This window comes from Erpetoichthys calabaricus, chromosome 7 (assembly GCF_900747795.2).
Source record: "Erpetoichthys calabaricus chromosome 7, fErpCal1.3, whole genome shotgun sequence".
In the NCBI taxonomy this organism is placed as follows: Eukaryota; Metazoa; Chordata; class Cladistia; order Polypteriformes; family Polypteridae; genus Erpetoichthys; species Erpetoichthys calabaricus.
This window is the reverse complement of record NC_041400.2, coordinates 72648112-72663665: the sequence shown is the minus strand read 5'-3', so window position 1 is coordinate 72663665 and position 15554 is coordinate 72648112. Positions and strand designations below refer to the sequence as shown.

General features: G+C 40.3%; 1 protein-coding gene across 1 annotated transcript; it reads right to left on the bottom strand.

Annotated features, from left to right (window-relative positions):
- Nucleotides 1-4492: 4492 nt before the first annotated feature.
- Nucleotides 4493-10458, bottom strand: LOC114655042 (oxytocin-neurophysin 1-like). The gene is made up of 3 exons (XM_028805951.2): nucleotides 10328-10458; nucleotides 6786-6996; nucleotides 4493-4849 (listed from the first exon to the last, which is right to left on the bottom strand). Exons 1-3 carry the CDS (start codon nucleotides 10445-10447, stop codon nucleotides 4704-4706), a joined length of 477 nt encoding a protein of 158 aa, XP_028661784.2. The 5' UTR covers nucleotides 10448-10458; the 3' UTR covers nucleotides 4493-4703.
- Between the last annotated feature and the right edge of the window lie 5096 nt (nucleotides 10459-15554).

Here is a 15554-nt window from a genome sequence, read left to right as displayed (position 1 = left end):
CAACAGTAGCCCAATTTCTGCCAGCACCCTGTTGGCTAACAGTACTGGTAGCGGCCATTGTTAACCCGGGCCTCAACTGATTTGGTATGGAAATTTGTATCGTTGTCTGCATATTGATCTGGCAAAATTTTACACCGGATGCCCTTCCTGACATAACCCTCCCCATTTATCTGGGCTTGGGACTGGCACAAAGAAATGCACTGGTTTGTGCATCCCTTGTGGCTGGGTTAGCTCAGGGGCAACAGTAATTAGGTTAAAGAGAGCACGATCCGAGAACGAAAGTGAGAGTGAAAATGCAAGTGAGTCGGGCCAAGAGACCTTGTCAATTCCAGAAGGTTCATTGGAATTGAAAATGGCCTCACCTTCCGCACTGGTACCCATCGCAAACTGACAACATCGGCTCCAACTGGGCTTGCTACTGCACCCACAGAACACAGAGAAGACCGAAACAAGCAGTCCAAGCCAAAGGTAACGATTGCCACAATAATCGCTGCAATAACTAACACATTTGGGGAGGGCATAAATAAGATAAAAAGCAATATAAAGAAGATCACAGAAGATATAAGGAAAGATATCCATCCATTTTCCAACCCGCTGAATCCAAACACAGGGTCACGGGGGTCTGCTGGAGCCAATCCCAGCCAACACAGGGCAGGGAACCCATCCTGGGCAGGGTGCCAACCCACCGCAGGACACACACAAACACACACTAGGGCCAATTTAGAATCACCAGTCCACCTAACCTGCATGTCTTTGGACTGTGGGAGGAAACCCACACAGACACGGGGAGAACATGCAAACTCCACACAGGGAGGACCCGGGAAGCGAACCCGGGTCTCCTAACTGCGAGGCAGCAGCACTACCACTGCGCCACCCAAGGAAAGATATAAAGGACATAAATATGACAAATGAGAAGCAGTTTCAGGATATTCAAGACTTGCAGAACCATTTGAATAATCGCTTTGAGGAAACCTTTAAAGCTGTACTAGAAAAAATAGAGGAAAATGTGAGTAAGTCTGAAAATTAATTTAGAGCACTTGATGCTCAGCTTGAAGACATTAATTTAAACAGTCGAAAAAATGGCTTCTACTGCTGACTAAAAAGCTATTAAATCTGAATGCAAAGTGCTTAGAGACAGACTAGCTGTGCTGGAAGATGGGTATAGAAGAAATTTTATATTTATAGTGGAATATATGGGGGCCGTACAGTTCCCTAAACCCAGACACAAACAGGCAGACCATACAAGTGCAAAAATAACACTCCTTTATTTCCTATTCTTGTTTTCTTTACAGCACACAGTGCACAAATCACGAACAAAAAAGCTCAGTCTTGTCTCTCTCTTTTCTTCTCTCTATTTCTTCTTTCTTTCTCCTCTGCCACCTACACTCCTCTCAGGAAGCTTTGTCCTCCACCTCCTAATTCTGGCTCCCTGAATGGAGTGAGGCAGCATCTTTTATACTGCACCCAGAAGTGCTCCAGGTGCTCTTCGATCCTCTTATGGCAGCACTTCCGGGTGTGTGAAGCAGCCCATCCCACGAGTGCTGCCTTCCAATAGGATGGGGCACCGCCATACCCCTGGTTACTGTTCTGCCCTGAAACAGAAAACCAAGAGAAGGGCAGGGAGACGCTGCGTCGACACCATCTCATGGTGCCCCTCATAACGCTGCATGGACAGTATCTTCACCCATGACCTAGATTATGGCATTCATAACACCAGCACTCCCCTCCTTCTCCCCGTGCCCTCAGAACATGAAAACAGGACGGGTAACTCCCTTTTACTCCCTTAACTGCACCTTTTCCTCAACCCAGATTGGGGCTTCTCTCCACCCCTACGAAGAAGCCCTACAACGTACGTGTCTTCTGGGTATTCCTCTTGCTCTGGGGCACCCTGACAGTCTGGGTCTCCCTATGAAAGGAAAAGAGACCCCATGCCATCTGCTCCTAAGCTCCAAGCCCATGACCTCGATGCAATCCAGAGGGGCTGCCCTTTCGTGTCCTGGGAGAGGTATTGCCCCTCTCCTGGTCCTTCCATCATAGAGGCGTCCGGCCGGGCAAGGGCCCCACCCATCTGCCACTCTATATATATATATATATATATGTATATATACAGTATGTATATATACATATATATACAGTAAGTATATATATATATATATATATATATATATATATATATATATATATATATACAGTATGTATATATATATATTTTTTTTTTCAAATGACACTGTTTAACATCAGATCCTTGGTTTATTGTATTAGGAGTGTACTATCATATGTTATCTGCATCTCCATGTGTACTGTTTACATTATACCCTGGGTTTATTCATTGAAGACTATTTAAGATCATATTCTTGGCTTACAGTATTTGGACTGTACTGCCAATAGATATCTCTACTTTATTCCTTCTATGCCACTGCTTGGGGAGGAGAGAAAGAGATCAAGCTGTTTCTGATCTGTCCCTTTTATCCCCACATTTGTAAGTGCCAACACAATAGGCTTCATAACTCCTTGCAATATTGGAAATTAAGGTTAAAGCTATCATATGTAATAATGTACAACCTTAATTTAAGATTATAAAATGACAACAAAAGATCAGAAGCAATGCCTCTATGACCAAACAGTAAACTTTGTGAGTTGGAGGGACAAAGGTCTCAATCACAAACTAAAGAGGAAGAAAGTATTCTCTCACCTAACAGGTCTAAATGCCAAGATAGAGTTTTTACAGGAGACTCACTTAATAAACAAGGATCAGTTTCGGTTGCAAAGAGACTGGACTGGCCAAATATTCCACTCGGGCTATACAAAGAATACTAGAGGTGTCGGAATCTTAATTCACAGAACAATTTCATTTGTAGTATCAGATGTAGTATCAGATCCTGAAGAATGATATGTGATGGTTATGGGTAATTTAATTAATTGTAAAGTGATATTAAAAATATCTATGCACCCAATGTGGATGACAGAGACTGCAACCAAAACGTATTTCATTCATTCCTAACTTGAACACTCACAAAATTATAATGGCCGGAGACTTAGAGAGGTCTTCAGATACAGGGGTGAAAACATCTAACACTGCAAATATACTCACACAGTTTTTAATTGATCCATGGAGATTACCAAATCCATACTTAAGAGCATATTCCTCTTCTCACCAGTACATCACTGTTACTCAACTCTTTATAGATAACAATTTCTTGCCAACAATCAAATTTTGCAAATATGGCGTTATTGTTATCTCTGACCATGCCCCTCTGATCATGGAGCACACATTGCTATGCCCCACATACTCATCTCGCAGCTGGTGTCTTAACCCCCTGTCATTAGCTGACGAGAACTGTACAGAATTTATATCCAAGCAAACTGATTTTTTTTTTAGAGACAAACACATCCTCTGAGGTTTCTGTAGGAATACTCTGCGAAACTCTGGAGGCATTTTTAAGAGGACAGATTATCTCATATCTTTCCCACAAAAGTAAATTGGAAACCATGAAAGCCTCAGAGGCGATCAGTGAAATTACCAGAACAGATCAAGAACATGCCAGGCTTCCAATTGAGGCACTTTTTAAGAAAAGACAGGCTTTGCAATCAGAAAAGCTCTTGACAACAAAAGAAACAGAACAACTCATTTTTAAATCACATCATTACTATGAACATCGAAAGAAGGTTAACAAGATCTTAGCGTAACAAATCCATAAGTAGAAAGTTCGCAATGCAATATTAGTAATCATCAACACAGACAGAGATAGAATCATTGGCCAGGAAAATATACACATTTAGAGACTACTGTAAGTCCTTATATTCTACTTAGTTTAGAGAACACAAGACACAATCTACTGCATTTTTTAATACATTATGGATACCACAGCTAGATACTCTCAGAGCAGAGGAATGTAATTGCCTTTACTTTACTAGTAGCACGTACACTTGTCTTGCTCAACTGGAAGAATCCTAACCCACCTCTTTTAAGTCAGTGGGTAACTGATATTATATACTATTTGAAATTGGAAAAAAATCATAATCTCACTTAGAGGATCTGTTCAAAATTGTTTTAAAACTGGGCAGGACCTAATCAATAATATTTTAGAATAAGCATTTATATTGGAGGAAAAGACTCCTTCCTCTCTTTACTACTCTCAGTAGTTTTACTCTAGCTGTTGGCCTTCCTCTCTTTCTCATGGGTGGGGGTTGATTTGAATTTAGCTTTGTTATGCTTGACTTGATTGTATGGAATGTTATATGCTTTTAATAAATTCAATAAAAGATAAAAAAATAAATAAAGAAAAATAAAGAGGACATGATTGGCCAGTGTATAAAGCACAAACTTTTTTTCATTCAAGTTAATACATTTCAGGTGACTTGATAATATTGTATTATCATCGCAAACAAAAGGTCTGCAGCAGCACCTCTTCTCAATTCCACATGCCTACCAAGCAATTTTTAACTTCAGACTTTTAGATAATACTTATACATTGGCCTGTGAAGGATCAATATTTTGATCATTTTTACTACTAAAACATTTTGTTGCCCAAAAGCAGTATGCAACAACCTCCAGGAATGCATAAACGCCAACATGAATTTATTGTTAACACAATTATTTTTCATATTGTTAAACACAGAATGTTTGTAAAATAAAAACAGAGTAAAATAAAATGAAAACACACATTACATAGAAATGATGGATAATGTGGCAGCTAGACCATCTAAGATCCACGTCTGTGTCTGTCTGTCAACTTCAGTAATCTGAGGAGCAGCTTTCCTGATCTGAGTGGATCTTCAGTGATCACAATAGGCGACCCTGTGCTGGGCCATGGATCCTCGAAGCAGGAGGAGTCCATATGGCAGGTTGCTACAGGTAAGAAAAGAGAATAAAGTGCAAATTATTGGTAAACAGTAGCTTTTGAAAAATTCTGCCATTCAAAATGTACTATACCATTTGAAAAAGACACATAGAGTAATATGTTTTAAATAAAATTCACACCATGAATGTATGCCCTGCATTGGGCTGGAGACTAAACAAAGACTACCTCCTGCCATACACCTTAAGCTACCAGAACAGCATTCAACGCCCAAAAGAAATTAGATTGAAAAAGCTTGTTGAAGAAGCCAACGCTAAATCTTATATTAGTCCTTCAACGGTCACACTTACCAACAAGTCATATCACTGGCAGCAGTATAACATGTGAAGATGCATATAGAAAATATTAAGTTAAGCACCTACATAAAAGTGTACTGGTGAAAAATTACATAATTAAGAAGGCCGCTGCTTTTAGTAGGGAGTATAGTTTAGTACAAAGCAAAAACAGTCACAATGAAGTAAAATGGAAAAAGTAAAGAAAGAAGATACACCAGGGCACTTCTCATGTTATTTATTCGTTTCTCAAACCTACTTACTCCAACACGGAGCCAAAGAGTCTGGTAGCCTGTCTTGTCAGACCGAGAACAATACAGAAGCTAATCCTTAATGAGAACCAGTCTATAGTAGAGCACATCTAAACAGAGTTAATATAAAGTCACCAGTGAACCAAATCTGCAAACTCCACACAAATGACACCTAACTCAGGTTATGAATTCATCATGGAACAGTGATAACTTTTATGCAAGTGTGCCATCTACAGACTCATTATTGCTCAGTTTAATTCAATTAGTTTTTATGTAACATATCTGTCTTTTACATTTGTGGACCACTTCCCACATACGTAAATATATATTGTAAGGGATGGATGGCAGCCCAAGCCAGCCAGGACACCCAAGAAATGGAAGGATAGGGGAAAGTAGCTTCTTTAAGGCACTGCCTCCCCCAGAATGCTAGATGGCAGCTTCCCTGGGTTTCACCTGTGCCCTACAGGGCACCATGGGACTTGAAGTTGAGCCGGAGTTGTGAGGAGGAGTGGAAGAGGCAGTGACCCAAGATAAAATAGGGAAAAGAGTTGTATGTGTGCTATACTTGGGCCTTTGTGCACATACTTGTGTTTGTGTCAGAGGGAAATGTGTACGTGAAGGGTTTCTCACAAATAAAAACTCTTTGAATTTAACTTGTGCCCTGAGCCCATTTGTGTTGGGGGTTTAGGGAACTGGAGCACCCCCTAGTGTCCACAATATATATATATATATATATATATATATATATATATATATATATATATATATATATATATATAGAGGGTGGCACGGTGGCGCAGTGGTAGTGCTGCTGCCTCGCAGTTAGGAGACCCGGGAAACTCCCTGCGTGGAGTTTGCATGTTCTCCCCGTGTCTGCGTGGGTTTCCTCCTGGCACTCCGGTTTCCTCCCACAGTCCAAAGACATGCAGGTTAGGTGGATTGGCAATTCTAAATTGTCCCTAGTGTGTGCTTGGTGTGTTTGTGTGTGTCCTGCGGTGGGTTGGCACCCTGCCCAGGATTGGTTCCTGCCTTGTGCCCTGTGTTGGCTGGGATTGGCTCCAGCAGACCCCCGTGACCCTGTGTTCGGATTCAGCGGGTTGGACAATGGATGGCTGGATGGATTATGAATGATAAATCGTCTGTCACTTTTTAGGACCAAACCTTATTCAAGCCTTTGTGCACTTCTGTCTCTTTATCTAAAGGAATCCTAAACTCTTCTCTTTATTTTGAAGATTTCTAACTCTCTTCATCAATTCTCCATCCATGGCACTACATTCCAGTTTTAAAGGTGATTTTTAAATAGTTCCCCAATCCATCCCATTTCCCCTCTACTCACAACTGACTCAAATACTTGCATTTCCATCCATAATGAGACACAAGGGTAGGTAAATAGATAAACAGACCTTCACTACAGCAGATACCAGGAGCTGCACAGTGTCCCTCCTCCTCTTCGAACCAACATGTCTTTCCTACAGATTCACATGGAATAGGCAAATAATTTTCTTCTTGACAAATCAGTGTTTCAGAGGTGCCAATGTAACAGCCCAGTTCTTCACCACAGCAGATACTGGGGCCAAAGCAGTGCCCTCGACCACCAGGCCCACAAGAGAGACACTGAAAGAAAGAAGAGGACATTAAAATCTAAAGCAACAATAAATTTTCCAAGTTTGCTTTTAAACTTTTACAAAAGATCAAAACACTACATACTCAATCTCACAAATTTACAGAATGTGGACTGTCATTCCCTTGTGAAGCATACTGCAATTACATTCGTAATTACATGCCTAAGTGCAACTTTGGTATTACTGACACAACAACGTTATTCTGTAGTTTATAAATTACATGGAGAAACTATTTTTCAATATGTTTACGCACTTAGAGAGAAACAGCAAATGCATTATCAATCAATTTTGTAACCCATTTAATTAGTTCTTGGTTCAGGGAGCCAGTGCCTATCCTCACAGCAATGGACACAAGGCAGGATCAACCTTGGACTGGGCAGTAAATGTAGGAAATCCTTCTATTTTCAGTTAGATTAATAAAAAGATCAGCTTTTGCTTCTTTTGACTAAGAGGCTGCTCTTGGAGTATGCCATGCTCCTCTTTTTTTGAAACACTGGAATTCACTAAGCTTTTCAGTGAGCAGCATCAGCTGCTGCTATGCAATACCTACTGGAGTAGACTTGCAGCATCATTAGCTTATTGCACGACTGAGTGACTAAACTGAGAGAGAATTGAAGCTAGATGTGCTTTTCCTCTTGTTACTAATTCTTAGGCATTTCCTTGTCTTCATATTCAACTTTCATTTTCTTGCCTTTCTTCTTTTTGATTCTCGATTGAGTGATTTGATAACAATTTGGTTCAATTACATCTCAACCTGTCCTTTAAATATCTCACTGCTCTTTCCAGTGCCATACAAAAAACTAACCACAATCACCCATGGTGTTACTTTCATCAACACTTACTGCACTAATACCTCTCACTGAATGAGGGTGTCTGTGAGACTATTAGTTTAAAACCAGAAGTGCCTGGTAGTGGTCATATTTTTCCTGAATATCTGGCATTACAGGAGACACCTTGTTGGATTAAATACCCCAGACCTAGACAGCGCCTGAAAGTCATTCTGAAAAGATACTGGGTCACTTTCAGCATTTAAATTGAATTCTGGGAAGCAAAGGCACAGAGGAAGCAGGTGACCTAAGAGGACAGTGTTATTTACTGATTTCAGGACTTCAAACAGCATCCACAGTCCTTAACCGAGAATACATGAATGGCAGATGAGAAAGAATTGTACTTACACACTGTGTGTTGGATGGCATGTAGGTGCCTTACTCCTTCCACTGCCCTCTACTTTCCACTATTGTTTGCCCTTTTCCTGGGTCGCTAATTGCTCACAAAGTGCTTTTATGAAAATTTCTAGTTAATCTTGTGATTAGTACAGTTGTGTTTATATTTGAGTGCTTTCACCCCATGCCAGATACTTGAATGTTCCCTTCTCTCTTTTGTCCAATGGTGTGTTGATCTCCTCATATTTTTAATCTACATGGAAAACCATCATTTTGGTATGATCAGTCACAGAGAAAGTGAGTAAGCTCTCACACCCACAAAACGCATACAGTATGGCAAATAACTCTATTTTTAGGTGTAATCGTGTAGCAGAATTTTTCTTATCCATCGCTCCATTGTCATACCCATTTTACTGTCAGATGGGGCCAGAACCTAGCCAAAAGGCCGAAACAGGCAGTGGTTGTAGTGTGAGTGCATTATCAAGCACACTCATATACACACATATTTCATTTAATTTATAAAACAAGGAAAGAATAGCAAAATCTTTTACCATAAATTAGCTAACATATGTTTGTCATATATGCCAGAGAGGAATAGTGGACTAACACTAAGCACTTACGTTTTTACTTACTTCATTATAATTATATTATGATGGCACTTGATGATGGAGATGGCACTCAGTTCTATGATGCTCTGTAAAATTACTATCTCTTTTTCCTACATACTTGCACTGTGTCAAACCCCAGTCCTGGAATTTAGTTTAGTTAAGTGCAAAGTTTCGGGGCTGGGGTGTTGGAGTCTGTTTCAACAGCATCAGACAGAAAGTAGGAAGCAACCCTATACGGGACATTAGTCCATTGTAGAGCATGTTCACACATACACATTTGTAGTAAACCAATTTAAAGACACTCTCTAGAGTTTGGAAGGAAAACTCAGACAGGTTAGGGGAGAGCATGCAGGCACCACAAACACACTCTTCTGCCTTCTTCGGCTAGCGAGGCATTGGCGTTAACAACTTGTTCCACAGTGACACTTCATAGTTAAGTATTTATCTAATCAGGGCAATTTTGGGTCCCCCACATTCTTCCACCTGCCTACTCAGTGTAATTTGGGGCTCAGGCAGTCACATAGCTTGCTTATGCTCTGCCTCCGTTCATAGCCATTTAAAAATGTTTTCTGTATACTAGAACCCAAGATGAAAAGTACTGAGACTGCAGTTCAAGAATCCTAAGGTCACTCTGTGAGGTCCAGTTTGGCAGAAAAAAGAAAATGATTTTAAATATTCACCTATACTGTATACTTCTAACATATTAAGCTTCAAATGGCTTGGACTCTGTTGGTCTAATAGAACTTATCAATGTATGCATTACTATTACCTTTTTTCTCAAAATCTACTCGTAAATTATGTTGTATGTATTTATGACAAATTTTTTTCTAAGATATTTCAGATAAGAAGGACATGTTTTGAAGTTGGCATCGCTGATTAACGTGCACAAATACGAATTACAATGTACTCTGTACATGTGACACATAATGACCACAAAAGCATATGAATATGATTAAAGACAAGAAAGTGAATTTACTCTCATTAAGATATTGTTTAGAATGACACTAAAAATTTCAGGGTCAGGCAGATTTGGAATCAGTGCTCTAAACACCCAATTATTGTCTAAATGCACTTCCTCCTTGACAAGTTCTCATCGTTTTAAATTATTCTCAGTGATTTTAATTCTTTGCTTTTTCGTTAACATCGTTCATTTCATTCTTTTTTTATTATTATTATTATTATTTTTTAGACCAGGATGTCGGCAAGTCTGTACCTCCACCTTCACTGATCTGTCACCAATCAGTATATCTGTAGAAGTAAACTCCTGAAGTCACTTCTGCTGATCTGCGGCGCCACCAGTCCTCTCTTATTTTCGTCTGTAAACGAAAGCTGTGAAATGAAGGTCCGGTACTCAAATTTGCTACTAACTAAATATCTAAACATTACCTTTAACATTTTAAAGAGGTTTATAAATTGAAACGTTGGATGAATACGGAACAGGTGCCTCGCCAAATCTTTACATGAATTAATCAGTAGGTCCGTGGTCCAGAGGGCAATTCCGCACCTCATCTCTTCCCATTTACATCTGAAGCTCTCCAAAGCTCTTACTTACCCTCTTGTAGTCAATCGCTTCCCTTTTCCCTCCGATGGGACAGTTTGAGATGTAACAAGCCGCAGAGACGGCGAACAGGCTGATTAGGCAGAGAGCGCAAGCACTCGGCATCACGCACATCTCCTCTGGCAGAAATGGACACTGGCACTGGGGGCGGAGCTCACGGCTTTTTATAGCGTCCGCAGCCAAATCACGCGCCGCCCTCTCTAAACTCTGAAACGGCCACTGAGTTAAGCATAGTGGTAATGACCTGTAGGAGCTGCTTACTAAATGAATAGGAACACAGCGGACCTGTGCTGAAAAATTTAGAGGAGGATGCAAAATTTTGTATGAATTACAAAATTAAGGGACATTTATAGAGATCAATAGAACTAATAAGAGAAAAGAGTAAACAGTGCATTTAATCAACAATATTAGAAAATGAAAGCAGATTGCATGTAATTTCTGGATTTTAAAAGGCATTTTTACAATAAGCACTTCAGTTACAGATACTATACTCCAAATAAGCAAGTTGAATAGAGAAGACAGTTATATGAATGACTGGATGCCATCAGGGTGACTTCCGTGTATATGCAGAGGGGGAGATTAACTAACCTGTGGGTCCCTAGACTTAAGCAAGCCTTGGTCCCCCATGAGTTTTCTGTTAATACAAATGCCCCTGCTCTGTGCACCTTACCTTCAGGTAATGACCCATAGCAAATATTAAATGTAAATCACTTTGTGACATTTGATGCACACAATTTTGCTTTTAATGCTGTATATTATGGGCCATAGACATGGGCATTATTGAATACCAGTCTGGCTTTTATACCAACAATATGATAGCAGCAAAAGTGACTGAAGGAGTAACTAGTTACAATCAACTAAACAACACAGTATTAGCATCAAGGTCACTTCTGATAGAGTGGCCAGTCAGGCCAATCAACCCACAACATCCGGAAACCCTCAGGTGCACACACAACCCACAGTAGCACAACAGCACAATACATGTCTCTGTCTTCTCATGTTTTTTATTCTGGTGTTCTTTGCAGCAAAATCCTTTGTGGTTCCTTTGAAATTCTATTGTTGAAGGGTATCACTTTCATCAGTACTGAGTTTTTCCTGTTCCACTATAGACCTCACTCTAATTTATAATTTATATTTATTTTCTTTGATAAAAAAACACTCTTTATTGGCATTAGTGACAGGTAACCTGGGATGGACTGTGATTAAAAACTGCCCCTGGACTAGCACACCACAACTGGCCAGACACAAGCTATTCTTGCACCCTTCAATGTATTTGAACATATGCCAGGCACCTGGAAAAGAGGAAGGCCTAAGAGAAGGTTTATGAATGTGGTGAGTGAAGACATGCAGGTGAAGGGTGTGACAGAGCAAGATGATGAGGACAGGAAGATATGGAAGAAGGTGATCCACAGTGGCAACCCCTAATGGGAGGAGCTGAAAGAAGAAGAAGAAGACTCCCTATTGATTTATAAATATAATGCACTGGTGTTCAGGTTCTACCTTGACCCTCAACCAATGAATAATTTTTTACCTTTTTCATTATAAATAAATCATTTTCACCTTTTACTGATATCATTGTTTAATTATCTAACCTTTATTCCTTATCTTGTTTGGCAGGAAGAAAACTGTCATAATGTCACATGTATGAGCAATTAAGAAACTTAAACTCTTTAAATGTTTAACTTTGTTTAGCCATTTTCTTTCTAAGTTTGCATTCTTAATTGTACCCAAATACTGAAAATGGGTTATATACGCAGAAGACCCCAGGGCAAACAATGGTGAATGGCAAATGTGTGCCCTTAATACGACTTGAATAACCAGAACATTAAAAAGAACAAAACAAAAAAGGCACTCCACGACTTTGAAAGTTCACATACTTGTAAAGTAAAGCATAAAACAGTTCAAACACATGTGAGAATAAAAATCAAACAGATTTTTTTGAATGTGATGTTTTCTTGTACACATAAGTGGTACTTAATCTTTCAACGTCCACTATTTTGGTCACTGATTAATAAATTATTTATTTCATGCATGAATTAACTGTCCACATTGAAAACTTTAAAAATTGTATTTCTGACAAGACAAGCATGAACGAATGTCATTGTCACTGTTTACTTCTACACACTGACCCTACTCTAGCCTCATGCGCATAAATTGCTTATGTGTTTATTTAAAAAAAAAAATCTCAGTCTCTACTCTCCTATCACACATTTTTCTCATTTGCATTTGTTAGGTGGGGTGGGGTGGCCAAGAGTCAATACCATTGAGTGACTGAACAGGTACACTGAGTGTGCAGTGTGGACCAGTCACGTCATCTCTCTCGGTCCCTCACATGCCACGTCTTACAGCTTGTTACTCCACTTTCCCACTGAGTTATTGGAGGTGGGTTAGGATTCTTCCAATAAGAAAAAAAGAGATTTCAGGGCAGCAAATTATAAGTGAGATTCCACAATAAATTTTGCATATTGGAATCCAATTGCTGCTTGAAGATTTCTGATATTTAAATATTTTAACTCAGCATGGTTTCAGTGTAGAAAATTCCCAAAATATATAGTCTAACAAGGAATTCATTTGATGATGCAGGTCTCAATTTGGATTGGAATGTCCCAGATACATTTTGTAAATAATATAAATGTGATTGATGTAATATTTTAGTTTAAGTATACAGTATATCATTTGAACAAATTAAAGAATGTCTTTTTTTCTTGGCTGAATTTAGTCCCTTAATTGAAATTCTAATTCAATGATCCTATTCCCATAATTTCCCTAAAGAAATGCTACAACCAAAAATGATGCTTTTAAAAGTTTAGTTATTCTAGAGGGGCGGCACGGTGGCGCAGTGGGTAGCGCTGCTGCCTCGCAGTTGGGAGATCTGGGGACCTGGGTTCGATTCCCGGGTCCTCCCTGCGTGGAGTTTGCATGTTCCCCCCGTGTCTGCGTGGGTTTCCTCCGGGCGCTCCGGTTTCCTCCCACATTCCAAAGACATGCAGGTTAGGTGGATTGGTGATTCTAAATTGGCCCTAGTGTGTGCTTGGTGTGTGGGTGTGTTTGTGTGTGTCCTGTGGTGGGTTGGCACCCTGCCCTGGATTGTTTCCTGCCTTGTGCCCTGTGTTGGCTGGGATTGGCTCCAGCAGACCCCCGTGACCCTGTGTTCGGATTCTGCGGGTTGGAAAATGGATGGATGGATGGAGTTATTCTAGAGATGAATAGATGGATTTTAGAAATAATACTCATAACTTCATCAAAACCATTCAGTAACCAGTTGGTAACTCTTCAGGAATATAAACTGCTCAAAAAAATTAAAAGAACACTTTGAAAACACATCAGATCTCAATGGGAAAAAAATCATGCTGGATATCTATACTGATATAGACTTAGTAATGTGTTAGAAATGAAAGGATGCCACATCGTTTGATGGTATCAATTCCTTCATCCTCCAGGAACTGCCTGCATACTCTCGCCACATGAGGCCGGGCATTGTTGTGCACCAGGAGGAACCCAGGACCCACTGCACCAGCATAGGGTCTGAAAATAGGTCCAAGGATTTCATCCCAATACCTAATGGCAGTCAAGGTGTCATTGTCTAGCCTGTAGAGGTCTGTGCATCCTTCCATGGATATGCCTCCCCAGACCATCTCTGACCCACCACCAAACCAGTCATGCTGAATGATGTTACAGGCAGCATAATGTTCTCCACGGTTTCTCCAGACCCTTTCACGTCTGTCACAAGTGCTCAGGGTGATCCTGCTCTCATCTGTGAAATGTACAGGGTGCCAGTGGTGGACCTGCCAATTCTGGTATTCTATGGCAAATGCCAATCAAGCTCCACAGTGCCAGGCAGTGAGAACAGGGCTCACTACCTCAGGCTACCCTCATGAAGTCTGTTTCTGATTGTTTGGTCAGAGACATTCATACCAGTGGCCTGCTGGAGGTCATTTTTAAGGCCTCTGGCAATGCTCATCCTGTTCCTCCTGCCCAAAGGAGCAGATACCGGTCCCGCAGATGGGTTAAGTACCTTCTCTGGCCCTGTCCAGCTCTCCTGGAGTAACTGCCTGTCTCCTGGAATCTCCTCCATGCCCCTGAGACACAGCAAATTCATTGATGTGCCATCCTGCAGAAGTTGGACTACCTGTGTAACCTCTGTAGGGTCCAGGGGCCTCATGTATAAACGGTGCGTACGCACAGAAATGTTGCATAAGTACGTTTCCACATTCAAATCGCAATGTATAAAACCTAAACTTGGCGTAAAGCCACGCACATTTCCATGGTACCTCATACCCTGTCGTACACAAGTTCTTTGCTCGGTTTTGCAGACTGGTGGCACCCAGCATCAAAGCAGTGATACTGTTCCTTTGTGGTTTATTGTTCTTTTTCAGATCCACATCCCTGACGCTTTATAAATAGACTGGAATTAACTGCAAATTGTTTATTAGTTTAAGGCATCTGATTGTAATTAACCTGTAACAATATAATGGTCCACGGAATGGCCAAACTATTCCAAATACCATAGCTGCTTTAGCGTTGTTACTCTCACTGCACCTTCTTTTTATTCCTTCAGCTGCTCCCATTAGGCGTTGCCACAGCGGATCATCTTTTTCCATATTAATCTCACTGCACCACTCTGAGAAGCTGATCGGAAATACAATTATCAGTATACAGCATCAAGCACATGCTGCCTCAGCCATGCTTCCTATTTGAACTGCTTCTCACATGGCAAACACTTCAAAACCGTTCCTGTACGGACCTTGTGGTTCAGAAAGACTTTCATCCCAAGAGCTCTAAACGCAATCAAACTGTCTATCAACTGCTCCTTGTAGAACTGTTTGTACTTATTAGTACAATCACCTCACTGTAAACTTGTACTACAGTTATAATATTGCACAACCAGAGCCACTTTATAAAGCGCGTATTTACATATGATGACGATATCATTTTAAAGATGAAATGCAGCAAAATACAGGGTATGTTTATTATATTATACAGATAAAACTAACTTCATTTAAATAATCTATATTGTTAATAATTAAAGGGCACGGTGTCGCTACATCAGCAAGGATCTGGCACTCCGTTCACAGATTGTTCCTGCCTCACACTGTATGCTTCATTGGGACTGGCGTGAAGGATAGAGTAATTAAACATGTACTACGAAGATATTTCAGTGTTCCTTAAACGTTTTGAAGAATCGGCATTATAAGCTTACAGATGGCTTAACGTCTATTAC

What these genes read in the sequence shown, in the direction of transcription:
- LOC114655042 (XM_028805951.2), bottom strand. Translation starts at nt 10,447, where the DNA reads ATGTGCGTGATGCCGAGTGCTTGCGCTCTCTGCCTAATCAGCCTGTTC. An exon ending in AAGCGATTGACTACAAGAGG is followed by an intron (nt 6,997 to 10,327) that starts GTAAGTAAGAGC and finishes TCTTTCTTTCAG; the next exon opens with TGTCTCTCTTGTGGGCCTGG. An exon ending in TGGTATCTGCTGTAGTGAAG is followed by an intron (nt 4,850 to 6,785) that starts GTCTGTTTATCT and finishes TCTTACCTGTAG; the next exon opens with CAACCTGCCATATGGACTCC.